This window comes from Oncorhynchus mykiss, chromosome 8, assembly GCF_057628025.1.
Source record: "Oncorhynchus mykiss isolate SJ-2025 chromosome 8, ASM5762802v1, whole genome shotgun sequence".
Taxonomy (NCBI): Eukaryota; Metazoa; Chordata; class Actinopteri; order Salmoniformes; family Salmonidae; genus Oncorhynchus; species Oncorhynchus mykiss.
The window spans coordinates 91,417,729-91,434,775 of record NC_143029.1 but is presented as its reverse complement, the minus strand read 5'-3'; the positions used below and the strand labels follow the sequence as shown (position 1 = coordinate 91,434,775).

At 53.7% G+C, this 17,047-nt stretch overlaps 1 protein-coding gene across 3 annotated transcripts in view; it reads right to left on the bottom strand.

The window, feature by feature from the left end:
- The window catches only part of usp33 (ubiquitin specific peptidase 33), a 76,931-nt gene that overhangs the window by 39,979 nt on the left and 19,905 nt on the right, over positions 1-17,047 (bottom strand). For all 3 annotated transcript variants that reach the window (XM_090182983.1, XM_090182984.1, XM_090182982.1), the window contains exons 8-13: positions 10,621-10,734; positions 9,745-9,823; positions 7,483-7,966; positions 5,531-5,671; positions 2,150-2,262; positions 542-714 (exon numbers count right to left, since the gene is read on the bottom strand). In XM_090182983.1, coding sequence (XP_090039109.1) covers positions 542-714; positions 2,150-2,262; positions 5,531-5,671; positions 7,483-7,966; positions 9,745-9,823; positions 10,621-10,734 — 1,104 coding nt within the window. The remainder of the gene's footprint in view (positions 1-541; positions 715-2,149; positions 2,263-5,530; positions 5,672-7,482; positions 7,967-9,744; positions 9,824-10,620; positions 10,735-17,047) is intronic.

Genomic DNA, 17,047 nt, shown 5'->3' with positions numbered 1-17,047 from the left:
GTTAGGGTCACCAGGCTGTCTGTACCCATTAAAGGGTATAATAGTTAGGGTCCCCAGGCTGTCTGTACCCATTAAAGGGTATAATAGTTAGGGTCACCAGGCTGTCTGTACCCATTAAAGGGTATAATAGTTAGGGTCCCCAGGCTGTCTGTACCTATTAAAGGGTATAATAGTTAGGGTCCCCAGGCTGTCTGTACCCATTAAAGGGTATAATAGTTAGGGTCCCCAGGCTGTCTGTACCCATTAAAGGGTATAATAGTTAGGGTCACCAGGCTGTCTGTACCCATTAAAGGGTATAATAGTTAGGGTCACCAGGCTGTCTGTACCCATTAAAGGGTATAATAGTTAGGGTCACCAGGCTGTCTGTACCCATTAAAGGGTATAATAGTTAGGGTCCCCAGGCTGTCTGTACCCATTAAAGGGTATAATAGTTAGGGTCACCAGGCTGTCTGTACCCATTAAAGGGTATAATAGTTAGGGTCACCAGGCTGTCTGTACCCATTAAAGGGTATAATAGTTAGGGTCCCCAGGCTGTCCGTACCTCTTGATGTATTCCATGACGAAGGCGACCCATCCCTGAGCAGCGTAGGCCTCACCACAGGAGCCAGCCTTGATCAGAGACGTCTGATGGGAGGAGGAGTGGAGTTTAGCCAGGTCCTCCTTACCTGGGATGGGCAGGGACAGGTCCTGGAAGTTCTCTAGGGTCACTGACACCTGGAGAAGAATGGGAAGTCATTTTATTCATTTAACCTTTTAAATCAGGGAGTCACAGATGAAGCCCAAATAATCAAAATTACACATCAAATATGTACAAGAAATGCAAGCATGTCATAGAAAACCCATTCATCACTAATGTAATCAGGATGGAGAGATGAGGCAGAGGAAGGAGAGTACAGTTGTTTTTTCACACGCTTATATGGTAAGAATAAAGGCCATAGAGAATGATCCATCAACTACAGGACAGGGGGAGACAGAGGGTCCATCCTCTACAGGACAGGGGGAGACAGAGGGTCCATCCTCTACAGGACAGGGGGAGACAGAGGGTCCATCCTCTACAGGACAGGGGGAGACAGAGGGTCCATCCTCTACAGGGCAGAGGATCCATCCTCTACAGGACAGGGGGAGACAGAGGGTCCATCCTCTACAGGACAGGGGGAGACAGAGGGTCCATCCTCTACAGGGCAGGGGGAGACAGAGGGTCCATCCTCTACAGGGCAGGGGGAGACAGAGGGTCCATCCTCTACAGGGCAGGGGGAGACAGAGGGTCCATCCTCTACAGGGCAGGGGGAGACAGAGGGTCCATCCTCTACAGGGCAGGGGGAGACAGAGGGTCCATCCTCTACAGGGCAGGGGGAGACAGAGGGTCCATCCTCTACAGGACAGGGGGAGACAGAGGGTCCATCCTCTACAGGACAGGGGGAGACAGAGGGTCCATCCTCTACAGGGCAGGGGGAGACAGAGGGTCCATCCTCTACAGGGCAGGGGGAGACAGAGGGTCCATCCTCTACAGGGCAGGGGGAGACAGAGGGTCCATCCTCTACAGGGCAGGGGGAGACAGAGGGTCCATCCTCTACAGGGCAGAGGATCCATCCTCTACAGGACAGGGGGAGACAGAGGGTCCATCCTCTACAGGACAGGGGGAGACAGAGGGTCCATCCTCTACAGGACAGGGGGAGACAGAGGGTCCATCCTCTACAGGGCAGGGGGAGACAGAGGGTCCATCCTCTATAGGGCAGGGGGAGACAGAGGGTCCATCCTCTACAGGGCAGGGGGAGACAGAGGGTCCATCCTCTACAGGGCAGGGGGAGACAGAGGGTCCATCCTCTACAGGGCAGGGGGACACAGGGTTAAGGTCTACTCCATGATAATTATGCCCCATTGTCTGGCTACTCAGACGTTAGTTTCTCGTCAGGCAGCGGGAGAATGTCAACACATTTGGGGCCGTCTAGTTGGTCCAGAAACTGATGTTTTGGACCAGAGTCAGGACACACGTGGGAGCCAATCGCTGGTGACTATGTTTCGTACAACGCCACAAACGACTTGAATAATTGCCGCCTCAGACTAAAGTCTGTAGCGAACAACAGAGCAGCGGGAGAATGTCGATTCGTCAGGCTAGGTGCTCAACAAGATGGCTACACCAACTACTTACCCTGTCGCAGGTCAGACACTGCACTGAGCTGACAATGGTCCCGTCAAACACGTCTGATATCACACTACGGTACTTCTTCTGACGCTTGCTCTTCGGTGAGGAAAACGAGGTCACTGCAGAGGCAGAGAGAGAGAGAGAGTCAGGCTACACAGACAGCGGACAACAATATGTTGTCTTTCTGCCTACATTACTACTGCAGAGAGAGAGAGAGAGAGTCAGGCTACACAGACAGCGGACAACAATATGTTGTCTTTCTGCCTACATTACTACTGCAGAGGCAGAGAGAGAGAGAGAGAGTCAGGCTACACAGACAGCGGACAACAATATGTTGTCTTTCTGCCTACATTACTACTGCAGAGGCAGAGAGAGAGAGAGAGAGTCAGGCTACACAGACAGCGGACAACAATATGTTGTCTTTCTGCCTACATTACTACTGCAGAGGCAGAGAGAGAGAGAGAGAGAGTCAGGCTACACAGACAGCGGACAACAATATGTTGTCTTTCTGCCTACATTACTACTGCAGAGGCAGAGAGAGAGAGAGAGAGTCAGGCTACACAGACAGCGGACAACAATATGTTGTCTTTCTGCCCACATTACTACTGCAGAGGCAGAGAGAGAGAGAGAGAGTCAGGCTACACAGACAGCGGACAACAATATGTTGTCTTTCTGCCCACATTACTACTGCAGAGGCAGAGAGAGAGAGAGAGAGAGAGTCAGGCTACACAGACAGCGGACAACAATATGTTGTCTTTCTGCCTACATTACTACTGCAGAGGCAGAGAGAGAGAGAGAGAGAGTCAGGCTACACAGACAGCGGACAACAATATGTTGTCTTTCTGCCTACATTACTACTGCAGAGGCAGAGAGAGAGAGAGAGAGAGAGTCAGGCTACACAGACAGCGGACAACAATATGTTGTCTTTCTGCCTACATTACTACTGCAGAGGCAGAGAGAGAGAGAGAGAGTCAGGCTACACAGACAGCGGACAACAATATGTTGTCTTTCTGCCCACATTACTACTGCAGTGTCTTTCTGCCTACATTACTACTGCAGAGGCAGAGAGAGAGAGAGAGAGAGTCAGGCTACACAGACAGCGGACAACAATATGTTGTCTTTCTGCCTACATTACTACTGCAGAGGCAGAGAGAGAGAGAGAGAGAGTCAGGCTACACAGACAGCGGACAACAACATGTTGTCTTTCCATTGTTTTCATTACTACCGCAGTGTATTTCTGCCTACATTACTACTGCAGTGTCTTTCTGCCCACATTACTACCGCAGTGTCTTTCTGCCTACATTACTACCGCAGTGTCTTTCTGCCTACATTACTACTGCAGTGTCTTTCTGCCCACATTACTACTGCAGTGTATTTCTGCCCACATTACTACTGCAGTGTCTTTCTGCCCACATTACTACTGCAGTGTCTTTCTGCCTACATTACTACTGCAGTGTCTTTCTGCCTACATTACTACTGAAGTGTCTTTCTGCCCACATTACTACTGCAGTGTCTTTCTGCCTACATTACTACTGCAGTGTCTTTCTGCCCACATTACTACTGCAGTGTCTTTCTGCCTACATTACTACAGCAGTGTCTTTCAGCCTATATTACTACTGCAGTGTCTTTCGGCCTACATTACTACTGCAGTGTATTTCGGCCTACATTACTACTGCAGTGTCTTTCTGCCTACATTACTACTGCAGTGTCTGCCTACATTACTACTGCAGTGTCTGCCTACATTACTACTGCAGTGTCTTTCTGCCTACATTACTACTGCAGTGTCTGCCTACATTACTACTGCAGTGTCTTTCTGCCCACATTACTACTGCAGTGTCTTTCTGCCTACATTACTACCGCAGTGTCTTTCTGCCTACATTACTACTGCAGTGTCTTTCTGCCTACATTACTACTGCAGTGTATTTCGGCCTACATTACTACTGCAGTGTCTGCCTACATTACTACTGCAGTGTCTTTCTGCCTACATTACTACTGCAGTGTCTTTCTGCCTACATTACTACTGCAGTGTCTTTCTGCCCACATTACTACTGCAGTGTTGTTCTGCCTACATTACTACCGCAGTGTCTTTCTGCCTACATTACTACCGCAGTGTCTTTCTGCCTACATTACTACTGCAGTGTATTTCGGCCTACATTACTACTGCAGTGTCTTTCTGCCTACATTACTACTGCAGTGTCTGCCTACATTACTACTGCAGTGTCTTTCTGCCTACATTACTACTGCAGTGTCTTTCTGCCTACATTACTACTGCAGTGTCTTTCTGCCCACATTACTACTGCAGTATTGTTCTGCCCACATTACTACTGCAGTGTCTTTCTGCCTACATTACTACCGCAGTGTCTTTCTGCCTACATTACTACCGCAGTGTCTTTCTGCCCACATTACTACTGCAGTGTCTTTCTGCCCACATTACTACTGCAGTGTCTTTCTGCCCACATTACTACTGCAGTGTCTTTCTGCCTACAATACTACTGCAGTGTCTTTCTGCCCATTCTCCTACTGCAGTGTCTTTCTGCCTACATTCCTACTGCAGTGTCTTTCTGCCCACATTACTACCGCAGTGTCTTTCTGCCTACATTCCTACTGCAGTGTCTTTCTGCCCATTCTCCTACTGCAGTGTCTTTCTGCCCACATTACTACTGCAGTGTCTTTCTGCCTACATTACTACAGCAGTGTCTTTCTGCCTACATTACTACAGCAGTGTCTTTCTGCCTACATTACTACAGCAGTGTCTTTCTGCCTACATTACTACTGCAGTGTCTTTCTGCCTACATTACTACTGCAGTGTCTTTCTGCCTACATTACTACAGCAGTGTCTTTCTGCCTACATTACTACTGCAGTGTCTTTCTGCCTACATTACTACTGCAGTATTGTTCTGCCTACATTACTACTGCAGTGTCTTTCTGCCTACATTACTACTGCAGTGTCTTTCTGCCTACATTACTACAGCAGTGTCTTTCTGCCTACATTCCTACTGCAGTGTCTTTCTGCCCATTCTCCTACTGCAGTGTCTTTCTGCCTACATTCCTACTGCAGTGTCTTTCTGCCAACATTACTACTGCAGTGTCTTTCTGCCCATTCTCCTACTGCAGTGTCTTTCTGCCCACATTACTACCGCAGTGTCTTTCTGCCCACATTACTACCGCAGTGTCTTTCTGCCAACATTACTACTGCAGTGTCTTTCTGCCTACACTGCCCACATTACTACTGCAGTGTCTTTCTGCCCACATTACTACTGCAGTGTCTTTCTGCCTACATTACTACTGCAGTGTCTTTCTGCCTACATTACTACTGCAGTGTCTTTCTGCCTACATTACTACTGCACTGTCCCCAGAGAGATATTCTATGTGCTACATAGTAAATACTTTTCAGATGGCTGGAGGAGATTCCTGGCCAGACACAGTTGTTCCTGGGTGGACTGGAGGACATCTTGGTGAAGGAGTGTCCTTCCATGGGGACTGGGGTCTGGGGTCGGGTGCTGCTGGAGACCACCTCGGGGAATGAGTCTGGAGCGAAGGAGAGAGGAAGAGACTAGGGATGTCAAAGGTTAACCGTTAAATAACGGCTAGCTGCCGGTCAAGCTGATCGGACTACAGGGCCATTTGCATTCTGACTAAATTGTCAAGTGTGTTTTTTGATGAGCCGTCATGTTATTTATCATCTCCTTTGAGTGGAATATCAATCACCTGTTGGATGGACAGCATGAGAGCTCCTCAAAATGGCAGGTAGACTAGTGGTTAGAGGGGAGGGGCGGCAGGTAGACTAGTGGTTAGAGGGGAGGGGAGGCAGGTAGACTAGTGGTTAGAGGGGAGGGGCGGTGGGGAGGCGGCAGGTAGACTAGTGGTTAGAGGGGAGGGGAGGCAGGTAGACTAGTGGTTAGAGGGGAGGGGCGGTGGGGAGGCGGCAGGTAGACTAGTGGTTAGAGGGGAGGGGAGGCAGGTAGACTAGTGGTTAGAGGGGAGGGGCGGCAGGTAGACTAGTGGTTAGAGGGGAGGGGCGGCAGGTAGACTAGTGGTTAGAGGGGAGGGGCGGGGCGGCAGGTAGACTAGTGGTTAGAGGGGAGGGGCGGTGGGGAGGCGGCAGGTAGACTAGTGGTTAGAGGGGAGGGGAGGCAGGTAGACTAGTGGTTAGAGGGGAGGGGCGGTGGGGAGGCGGCAGGTAGACTAGTGGTTAGAGGGGAGGGGAGGCAGGTAGACTAGTGGTTAGAGGGGAGGGGCGGCAGGTAGACTAGTGGTTAGAGGGGAGGGGCGGCAGGTAGACTAGTGGTTAGAGGGGAGGGGCGGCAGGTAGACTAGTGGTTAGAGGGGAGGGGCGGCAGGTAGACTAGTGGTTAGAGGGGAGGGGCGGCAGCTAGACTAGTGGTTAGAGGGGAGGGGCGGCAGGTAGACTAGTGGTTAGAGGGGAGGGGAGGCAGGTAGACTAGTGGTTAGAGGGGAGGGGCGGCAGGTAGACTAGTGGTTAGAGGGGAGGGGCGGCAGGTAGACTACTGGTTAGAGGGGAGGGGCGGCAGGTAGACTAGTGGTTAGAGGGGAGGGGCGGCAGGTAGACTACTGGTTAGAGGGGAGGGGCGGCAGGTAGACTAGTGGTTAGAGGTGAGGGGCGGCAGGTAGACTAGTGGTTAGAGGGGAGGGGCGGCAGGTAGACTAGTGGTTAGAGGGGAGGGGCGGCAGGTAGACTAGTGGTTAGAGGGGAGGGGCGGCAGGTAGACTAGTGGTTAGAGGGGAGGGGCGGCAGGTAGACTAGTGGTTAGAGGGGAGGGGCGGCAGGTAGCCTAGTGGTTAGAGCGTTGGGCCAGTAACCAAAAGTATTATGGTCTGCTTCATAACAGGAGTTAGGTGTTCTACCATACAGACAGACTTGTTATTGTTACATGTTTTAATGAAGCTCCTAATGAAAAAGGTTATTCCCTGTATACATGCATAGTATTTTCACAATGTTGAGGCACACAGACAGGCTAAGCCGGCTAACACAATGTTGAGGTACAGACAGGCTAAACCGGCTAACACAATGTTGAGGTACACAGGCAGGCTCAGCGGGCTAACACAATGTTGAGGCACACAGACAGGCTCAGCGGGCTAACAATGTTGAGGTACACAGACAGGCTCAGCGGGCTAACAATGTTGAGGTACACAGACAGGCTCAGCAGGCTAACACAATGAGGTACACAGGCAGGCTCAGCGGGCTAACACAATGTTGAGGTACACAGACAGGCTCAGCGGGCTAACACAATGTTGAGGCAAGCTAGACTGACGTGATGGTTTGAACCTACTTGATTCATCCATCCAGTTGTCCATAATTAAATAAAAGGTGTACCTACCAGCCATGCTTCCCTGTATCTGGACCTTGATGGCCCCCTGGTTACTGATGATGGGCACGGCCTCGGAAGTGGTATCCACGTCTTTATACAGGTCTCCCCCTGACAACCCTGCGCCCCCTGACCCCCGATAGAGGTTGTTGATCAGGTTCTTCTCCTTCTGCCACTCCCTATTGGTCTGACGCGAGGAGTGGGAGGAGTCAGGTACATCAGGGATCAGCATCTCTGCCTCGTTAGACTCCTCCCCCGACGGCGGCGCCGCCGCCCGACCATCCCCGCTCCCGCCTTTGTTGTCCGCCCGCTCGCTGCTGCCGCAAGACTCGCACGACTGGAAGTCTCCGTCCGATTGGCTGCGGCTGTCGTCCTCAGGGCAGTCGTCCATGGCGATGGCGTGCGAGTGTTGGTCGTTGTCGGGGGGCTCGGCTAGTGGCTCCTTCAGCTCCTCGTGGAGCTGGTCCATCAGACAGCGCAGGAACTCCTGAGAGTCCTGATGGAAACATTATTATTCTAGGTTTATAGTATAATTATATTGTTCTAGTCCTAATGGAAACACAGGTTTATAGTATAATTATATTGTTCTAGTCCTAATGGAAACACAGGTTTATAGTATAATTATATGGATCTAGTCCTAATGGAAACAGGTTTATAGTATAATTATATTGTTCTCGTCCTAATGGAAACACAGGTTTATAGTATAATTATATTGTTCTAGTCCTAATGGAAACACAGGTTTATAGTATAATTATATTGTTCTAGTCCTAATGGAAACACAGGTTTATAGTATAATTATATGGATCTAGTCCTAATGGAAACAGGTTTATAGTATAATTATATGGATCTAGTCCTAATGGAAACAGGTTTATAGTATAATTATATTGTTCTCGTCCTAATGGAAACAGATATTAAAGCAACACAACTATTTTCTGAAGGCACTGTATCTTAGACATATAATATGGTTATATTCCTCAGAGCTGATCCATCAGACAGCACAAGAACCTCACAGTCCGAATGTAAACATATGCAAAATGTAAAGTGTTGGTCCCACGTTTCATGAGATGAAATAAAAGATCCCAGAAATGTTCCATATGCACAAAAATATTATTTCTCTCAAATGAACATTTTTAGGGCCTTCCTCTGACACCGCCTGGTATAGAGGTCCTGGATGGCAGAGAGTTCTTCCCCAGTGATGAACTGTGCCGTACGCACTACCCTCTGTAGCACCTTGCGGTTGGACGCCAAGCAGTTGCCATACCAGGTGGTGATGCAGCCAGTCAAGATGCTCTCGATGGTGCAGCTGTAGAACTGAGAGAATCTGAGGACCCATGCCAAATCTTTTCAGCTGTCTGAGGGGAAGAGGTGTTGTCATGCCCTCTTCACAACTGTTGGTGTGTTTGGACCATGATTGGTCCTTAGTGATGTGGACACCAAGGAATTGAAGCTCTCAACCCAATCCACTATAGCCCCTTCAATATGAATGAGGTCGTGTTCTGCCCTCTGTTTCCTGTAGTCCACAATCGGCTCCATTGTCTTGCTGACGTTGAGGGAGAGGTCATTGTCCTGGCACCACACTGCCAGGTCTCTGACCTCCTCCCTATAGGCCGTCTCATCGTTGTCGGTGAACAGGCCAACCCCTGTTGTGTCGTCAACAAACTTAATAACGGTGCTGGAGTCGTGCGCAGCCACGCCGTTGTCAGTGAACAGGGAGTATAGGAGGGGACGAAGCACACACCTTTGAGGTGCCCCCAGTGTTGAGGGTCAGCGTGGTGGAGCAGTTGTTGCCTACCGTCACCACACGGGGCGGCTCTTCAGGAAGTCCAGGATCCAGTTGTGAAGGTGGTGTTCAGTCCCAGGGTCCTTAGCTTAGTGATATACTTGGGGGGGGGATAACGATGAAGCTGTAACCAATGAAAAGCATTCTTAAGTAGGTGTTCCTGTTGTCCAAGTGGGAAAGGGCGGTGTGGACTCATAGTTCCTTCATCGGTATTGCTAATTTCCAGCTTGCCTTGTAGTGCAGAGAAGAACAGTGCAGCGTAACAACTGAATATTCCCTGAGGAACGTGCTTATAAAAAATGGTGGCTTGAGGAAAGAGACATGAAAGGACCTATTCTTCAACAGCAGTTTACTTTAACAGCCCAAGAGAAGACACCTGCCCGTTGGGAGTACGAACAGCCCTAGAGAAGACACCTGCCCGTTGGGAGTACGAACAGCCCTAGAGAAGACACCTGCCCGTTGGGAGTACGAACAGCCCTAGAGAAGACACCTACCTGTTGGGAGTATCCTCTGAACATGGGGTTAACAGCCTTGATCCCCTGGAACAGATTGGTAGGGATCACATAGGATGGCCTAAAGAGACAGAACAAGATTAGGACAGCCTACAACACACCACAGAACAGGGTTAGGACGGCCTACAACACCACAGAACAGGGTTAGGACGGCCTACAACACCACAGAACAGGGTTAGGACGGCCTACAACACCACAGAACAGGGTTAGGAAGGCCTACAACACCACAGAACAGGGTTAGGACGGCCTACAACACCACAGAACAGGGTTAGGACGGCCTACAACACCACAGAACAAGGTTAGGACGGCCTACAGAGACCAGAACAAGGTTAGGACGGCCTACATAGACCACTATTGGCTACCCGCTCATTGATGAGGCCTACAGAGACCACTATAGGCTACCCGCTCATTGATGAGGCCTACAGAGACCACTATAGGCTACCCGCTCATTGATGAGGCCTACAGAGACCACTATAGGCTACCCGCTCATTGATGAGGCCTACAGAGACCACTATAGGCTACCCGCTCATTGATGAGGCCTACAGAGACCACTATAGGCTACCCGCTCATTGATGAGGCCTACAGAGACCACTATAGGCTACCCGCTCATTGATGAGGCCTACAGAGACCACTATAGGCTACCCGCTCATTGATGAGGCCTACAGAGACCACTATAGGCTACCCGCTCATTGATGAGGCCTACAGAGACCACTATAGGCTACCCGCTCATTGATGAGGCCTACAGAGACCACTATAGGCTACCCGCTCATTGATGAGGCCTATAACCCAAACATACTCTTCTGAGCGGTCTGAATGGACAACACCCAGGTGAAGACGACTCAGAGGACAGATGTGTACCTGTTCTTGTGCCAGAGGTCTGACACCAGTTTCTGGTAGCTCTTACTCAGAGCAGGCTTCTTGTCTGTCCTCACCAGACCTCCACACTCCACAAAGAACTGGGTAAGAGGAGGACTGGAGAGAGAGAGAAGAACAGGGTTAGAGGAGGACTTGAGAGAGAGAGAAGAACAGGGTTAGAGGAGGACTGGAGAGAGAGAGAAGAACAGGGTTAGAGGAGGACTGGAGAGAGAAAGAAGAACTGGGTTAGAGGAGGACTGGAGAGAGAGAGAAGAACTGGGTTAGAGGAGGACTGTTGAGAGAGAGAAGAACTGGGTTAGAGGAAGTCTGGGAGAAAAGTCATACATCTTAATACACACAGAACAACACACTGCACAGGGGAGACAGGGTGGAGGTCTTGTGGAGGTCTCCAATTTTTTTTCTGAGGTCTTGGCTGATTTCTTTAGATTTTCCCATGATGTCAAGCAAAGAGGCACTGAGTTTGAAGGTAGGCCTTGAAATACATTCACAGGTACACATCCAATTGACTCAAATTATCCTATCAGAAGCTTTTAAAGCCATGAAATCCTTTTCTGGAATTTTCCAAGCTGTTTAAAGGCACAGTCAACTTAGTGTATGTAAACTTCTGACCCACTGGAATTGTGATACAGTGAATTATAAGTGAAATAATCTGTCTGTAAACAGTTGTTGGAAAAATGACAAAGTAGATGTCCTAACCGACTGGCCAAAACTATAATTTGTTAACAAGAAATTTGTGGAGTGGTTGAAAAACAAGTTTAAATGACTCCAACCTAAGTATGTAATCTTCCGACTTCAACTGTATGTATGTATGTATGTATGTATGTATGTATAATAAAAATGTATTCAATTATTTTTTCCCCCTCATCAATCTACACACAATACCCCATAATGACAAAGCAAACAGGTTTAAAAATAAATAAAACTGAAATATCACATTTTCATAAGTATTCAGACCCTTTACCCAGAACTTTGTTGAAGCACCTTCGGCAGCGATTACAGCCTTGAGTCTTCTTGGGTATGACACCAGAAAATTGGCAAACCTTTAGGATCAATGTCCTGTTGGAAGGTGAATCTTCGCCCCAGTCTGAGGTCCTGAGGGCTCTGGAGCAGGTTTTCATCAAGGATCTCCCTGTACTTTGCTCCGTTCATCATTCCCTTGATCCTGACTAGTCTCCCTGCCTCTGAAAAACATCCCCACAGCATGATGCTGCCACCACCATGCTTCACCGTAGGGATTGGGACAAGGTTTTCTCCAGATGTGACACTTAGCATTCAGGCCAAAGAGTTCAATCTTGGTTTCATCAGACCAGAGAAGCTTGTTTCTCGTGGTCTGAGAGTCTTTATGTGCCTTTTGGCAAACTCCAAGCAGGCTGTCATGTGCCTTTTACTGAGGAGTGGCTTGCATCTGGATACTCTACCATAAAGGCCTGATTGGTGGAGGGCTGCAGAGATGGTTCTCCTTCTGGAAGGTTCTCGCATCTCCACAGAGGAACTCTGGAGCTCTGTCAGAGTGACCATCAGGTTCTTGGTCACTTCCCTGACCAAGGTCCTTCTCCCTCGATTGCTCAGTTTGGCCAGGCGGCCAGCTCTATGAAGAGTCTTGGTGGTTCCAAACTTCTTCCATTTAAGAGTGATGGAGGCCACTGTGTTCTTGGGGACCTTCAATGCTGCAGAAATGTTTTAGTACCTTTCCCCAGATCTGTGCCTCGACACAATCCTGTCTCGGAGCTCAACTGACAATTCCTTCGACCTCATGGCTTGGTTTTTTCCCTCCCGACATGCACTGTCAACTGTGGGACCTTATATAGACAATTTACCAAGGGCGGCCGGTAGCCTAGTGGTTAGAGCGTTGGACTAGTAACCGAGCTGACATGGTAAAAATCTGTCGTTCGGCCCTGAACAGGCAGTTAACCCACTGTTCCTAGACCAGTTAACCCACTGTTCCTAGACCAGTTAACCCACTGTTCCTAGACCAGTTAACCCACTGTTCCTAGACCAGTTAACCCACTGTTCCTAGACCAGTTAACCCACTGTTCCTAGACCAGTTAACCCACTGTTCCTAGACCAGTTAACCCACTGTTCCTAGACCAGTTAACCCACTGTTCCTAGACCAGTTAACCCACTGTTCCTAGACCAGTTAACCCACTGTTCCTAGACCAGTTAACCCACTGTTCCTAGACCAGTTAACCCACTGTTCCTAGACCAGTTAACCCACTGTTCCTAGGCTGTCATTGAAAATAAGAATTTCTTCTTACTGACTTGCCTAGTTAAATAAAGGTAAAATATATATTTTTTTTAAATACAATTTACCACCAACACAGGTGGACTCCAATCAGGCTCCAATCAATGGAAACAGGATGCACCCGAGCTCAATTTCAAGTCTCATTTCAAAAGGTTCTGAATACTTATGTAAATAAAAGGTATCCGTTTATTTTTAATTGACTTGGAATTTTTTTTTTTGCTTTGTCATTTTGGGTATTATTGGGCATGGAGATTGATGAGGGAAAACAAGTATTCAATCCATTTTAGAATTAGGCTGTAACACAACAACATCAGAGGGGGTCTGAATACTTTCTGAATGCACCGTCTATGTGGTAGACAGAGGGCGACCGAGGGGGGGAGGGTAGACAGAGGGCGACCGAGGGGGGGAGGGTAGACAGAGGGCGACCGAGGGGGGGAGGGGAAACAGAGGGCGACCGAGGGGGGGAGGGGAAACAGAGGGCGACCGAGGGGGGGAGGGGAAACAGAGGGCGACCGAGGGGGGGAGGGGAAACAGAGGGCGACCGAGGGGGGGAGGGGAGACAGAGGGCGACCGAGGGGGGAAGGGTAGACAGAGGGCGACCGAGGGGGGGAGGGTAGACAGAGGGCGACCGAGGGGGGGAGGGTAGACAGAGGGCGACCGAGGGGGGAGGGTAGACAGAGGGCGACCGAGGGGGGAGGGTAGACAGAGGGCGACCGAGGGGGGGTAGACAGAGGGCGACCGAGGGGGGGTAGACAGAGGGCGACCGAGGGGGGGTAGACAGAGGGCGACCGAGGGGGGGTAGACAGAGGGCGACCGAGGGGGGGGATAGACAGAGGGCGACCGAGGGGGGGATAGACAGAGGGCGACCGAGGGGGGGAAGACAGAGGGCGACCGAGGGGGGGTAGACAGAGGGCGACCGAGGGGGGGTAGACAGAGGGCGACCGAGGGGGGGTAGACAGAGGGCGACCGAGGGGGGTAGACAGAGGGCGACCGAGGGGGGGTAGACAGAGGGCGACCGAGGGGGGGTAGACAGAGGGCGACCGAGGGGGGGTAGACAGAGGGCGACCGAGGGGGGGTAGACAGAGGGCGACCGAGGGGGGGTAGACAGAGGGCGACCGAGGGGGGGTAGACAGAGGGCGACCGAGGGGGGGTAGACAGAGGGCGACCGAGGGGGGGGGGGTAGACAGAGGGCGACCGAGGGGGGGGGGGTAGACAGAGGGCGACCGAGGGGGGGGGGGTAGACAGAGGGCGACCGAGGGGGGGGGGGTAGACAGAGGGCGACCGAGGGGGGGGGGGTAGACAGAGGGCGACCGAGGGGGGGGGGGTAGACAGAGGGCGACCGAGGGGGGGGGGGTAGACAGAGGGCGACCGAGGGGGGGGGGGTAGACAGAGGGCGACCGAGGGGGGGGGGTAGACAGAGGGCGACCGAGGGGGGGGGGGTAGACAGAGGGCGACCGAGGGGGGGGGGGTAGACAGAGGGCGACCGAGGGGGGGGGGGTAGACAGAGGGCGACCGAGGGGGGGGGGGTAGACAGAGGGCGACCGAGGGGGGGGGGTAGACAGAGGGCGACCGAGGGGGGGGGGTAGACAGAGGGCGACCGAGGGGGGGGGGGTAGACAGAGGGCGACCGAGGGGGGGGGGGTAGACAGAGGGCGACCGAGGGGGGGGGGGTAGACAGAGGGCGACCGAGGGGGGGGGGGTAGACAGAGGGCGACCGAGGGGGGGGGGGTAGACAGAGGGCGACCGAGGGGGGTGGGTAGACAGAGGGCGACCGAGGGGGGGTGGGTAGACAGAGGGCGACCGAGGGGGGGTGGGTAGACAGAGGGCGACCGAGGGGGGGTGGGTAGACAGAGGGCGACCGAGGGGGGGTGGGTAGACAGAGGGCGACCGAGGGGGGGTGGGTAGACAGAGGGCGACCGAGGGGGGGTAGACAGAGGGCGACCGAGGGGGGGTAGACAGAGGGCGACCGAGGGGGGGTAGACAGAGGGCGACCGAGGGGGGGTAGACAGAGGGCGACCGAGGGGGGGGGGTAGACAGAGGGCGACCGAGGGGGGGGGGTAGACAGAGGGCGACCGAGGGGGGGGGGTAGACAGAGGGCGACCGAGGGGGGGGGTAGACAGAGGGCGACCGAGGGGGGGGGGTAGACAGAGGGCGACCGAGGGGGGGGGGTAGACAGAGGGCGACCGAGGGGGGGGTAGACAGAGGGCGACCGAGGGGGGGGTAGACAGAGGGCGACCGAGGGGGGGGTAGACAGAGGGCGACCGAGGGGGGGGTAGACAGAGGGCGACCGAGGGGGGGGTAGACAGAGGGCGACCGAGGGGGGGGTAGACAGAGGGCGACCGAGGGGGGGTAGACAGAGGGCGACCGAGGGGGGGTAGACAGAGGGCGACCGAGGGGGGGTAGACAGAGGGCGACCGAGGGGGGGTAGACAGAGGGCGACCGAGGGGGGGTAGACAGAGGGCGACCGAGGGGGGGTAGACAGAGGGCGACCGAGGGGGGGGTAGACAGAGGGCGACCGAGGGGGGGTAGACAGAGGGCGACCGAGGGGGGGTAGACAGAGGGCGACCGAGGGGGGGTAGACAGAGGGCGACCGAGGGGGGGTAGACAGAGGGCGACCGAGGGGGGGTAGACAGAGGGCGACCGAGGGGGGGTAGACAGAGGGCGACCGAGGGGGGGTAGACAGAGGGCGACCGAGGGGGGGTAGACAGAGGGCGACCGAGGGGGGGTAGACAGAGGGCGACCGAGGGGGGGTAGACAGAGGGCGACCGAGGGGGGGTAGACAGAGGGCGACCGAGGGGGGGTAGACAGAGGGCGACCGAGGGGGGGTAGACAGAGGGCGACCGAGGGGGGGTAGACAGAGGGCGACCGAGGGGGGGGTAGACAGAGGGCGACCGAGGGTGGGGGTAGACAGAGGGCGACCGAGGGGGGGGGTAGACAGAGGGCGACCGAGGGGGGGGGGTAGACAGAGGGCGACCGAGGGGGGTAGACAGAGGGCGACCGAGGGGGGTAGACAGAGGGCGACCGAGGGGGGGGGGTAGACAGAGGGCGACCGAGGGGGGGGGGGTAGACAGAGGGCGACCGAGGGGGGGGGGGGTAGACAGAGGGCGACCGAGGGGGGGGGGGTAGACAGAGGGCGACCGAGGGGGGGGGGGTAGACAGAGGGCGACCGAGGGGGGTAGACAGAGGGCGACCGAGGGGGGGGGGGGTAGACAGAGGGCGACCGAGGGGGGGGGGGTAGACAGAGGGCGACCGAGGGGGGGGGGGTAGACAGAGGGCGACCGAGGGGGGGGGGTAGACAGAGGGCGACCGAGGGGGGGGGGTAGACAGAGGGCGACCGAGGGGGGGGGTAGACAGAGGGCGACCGAGGGGGGGTAGACAGAGGGCGACCGAGGGGGGGGTAGACAGAGGGCGACCGAGGGTGGGTAGACAGAGGGCGACCGAGGGGGGGTAGACAGAGGGCGACCGAGGGGGGGGTAGACAGGGGGCGACCGAGGGGGGGTAGACAGAGGGCGACCGAGGGGGGGGGGTAGACAGAGGGCGACCGAGGGGGGGGGGGTAGACAGAGGGCGACCGAGGGGGGGTGGGTAGACAGAGGGCGACCGAGGGGGGGTGGGTAGACAGAGGGCGACCGAGGGGGGGGTAGACAGGGGGCGACCGAGGGGGGGTAGACAGAGGGCGACCGAGGGGGGGGTAGACAGAGGGCGACCGAGGGGGGGTAGACAGAGGGCGACCGAGGGGGGGTAGACAGAGGGCGACCGAGGGGGGGTAGACAGAGGGCGACCGAGGGGGGGTAGACAGAGGGCGACCGAGGGGGGGTAGACAGAGGGCGACCGAGGGGGGGTAGACAGAGGGCGACCGAGGTGGTGGTAGACAGAGGGCGACCGAGGGGGGGGGGGGGGGGGTAGACAGAGGGCGACCGAGGGGGGGTTGACAGAGGGCGACCGAGGATGGCATGGAGAACCAGGATAACACTAAAATATCAATTTAGTATGAAATTATAAAATCAAACAAAAGTTTAATTCCAAACTGTCGTTTTTTTTTTATTATTATGACAAAATGATGCAGTTGCATAAATTATCATCTTGACTGTGTTTCTTTAATATACAGTCCACATTTTTTCCTCATGAGGTAATCCAATCTAGCCTAACCGAGCTATGATGAGTGGGCT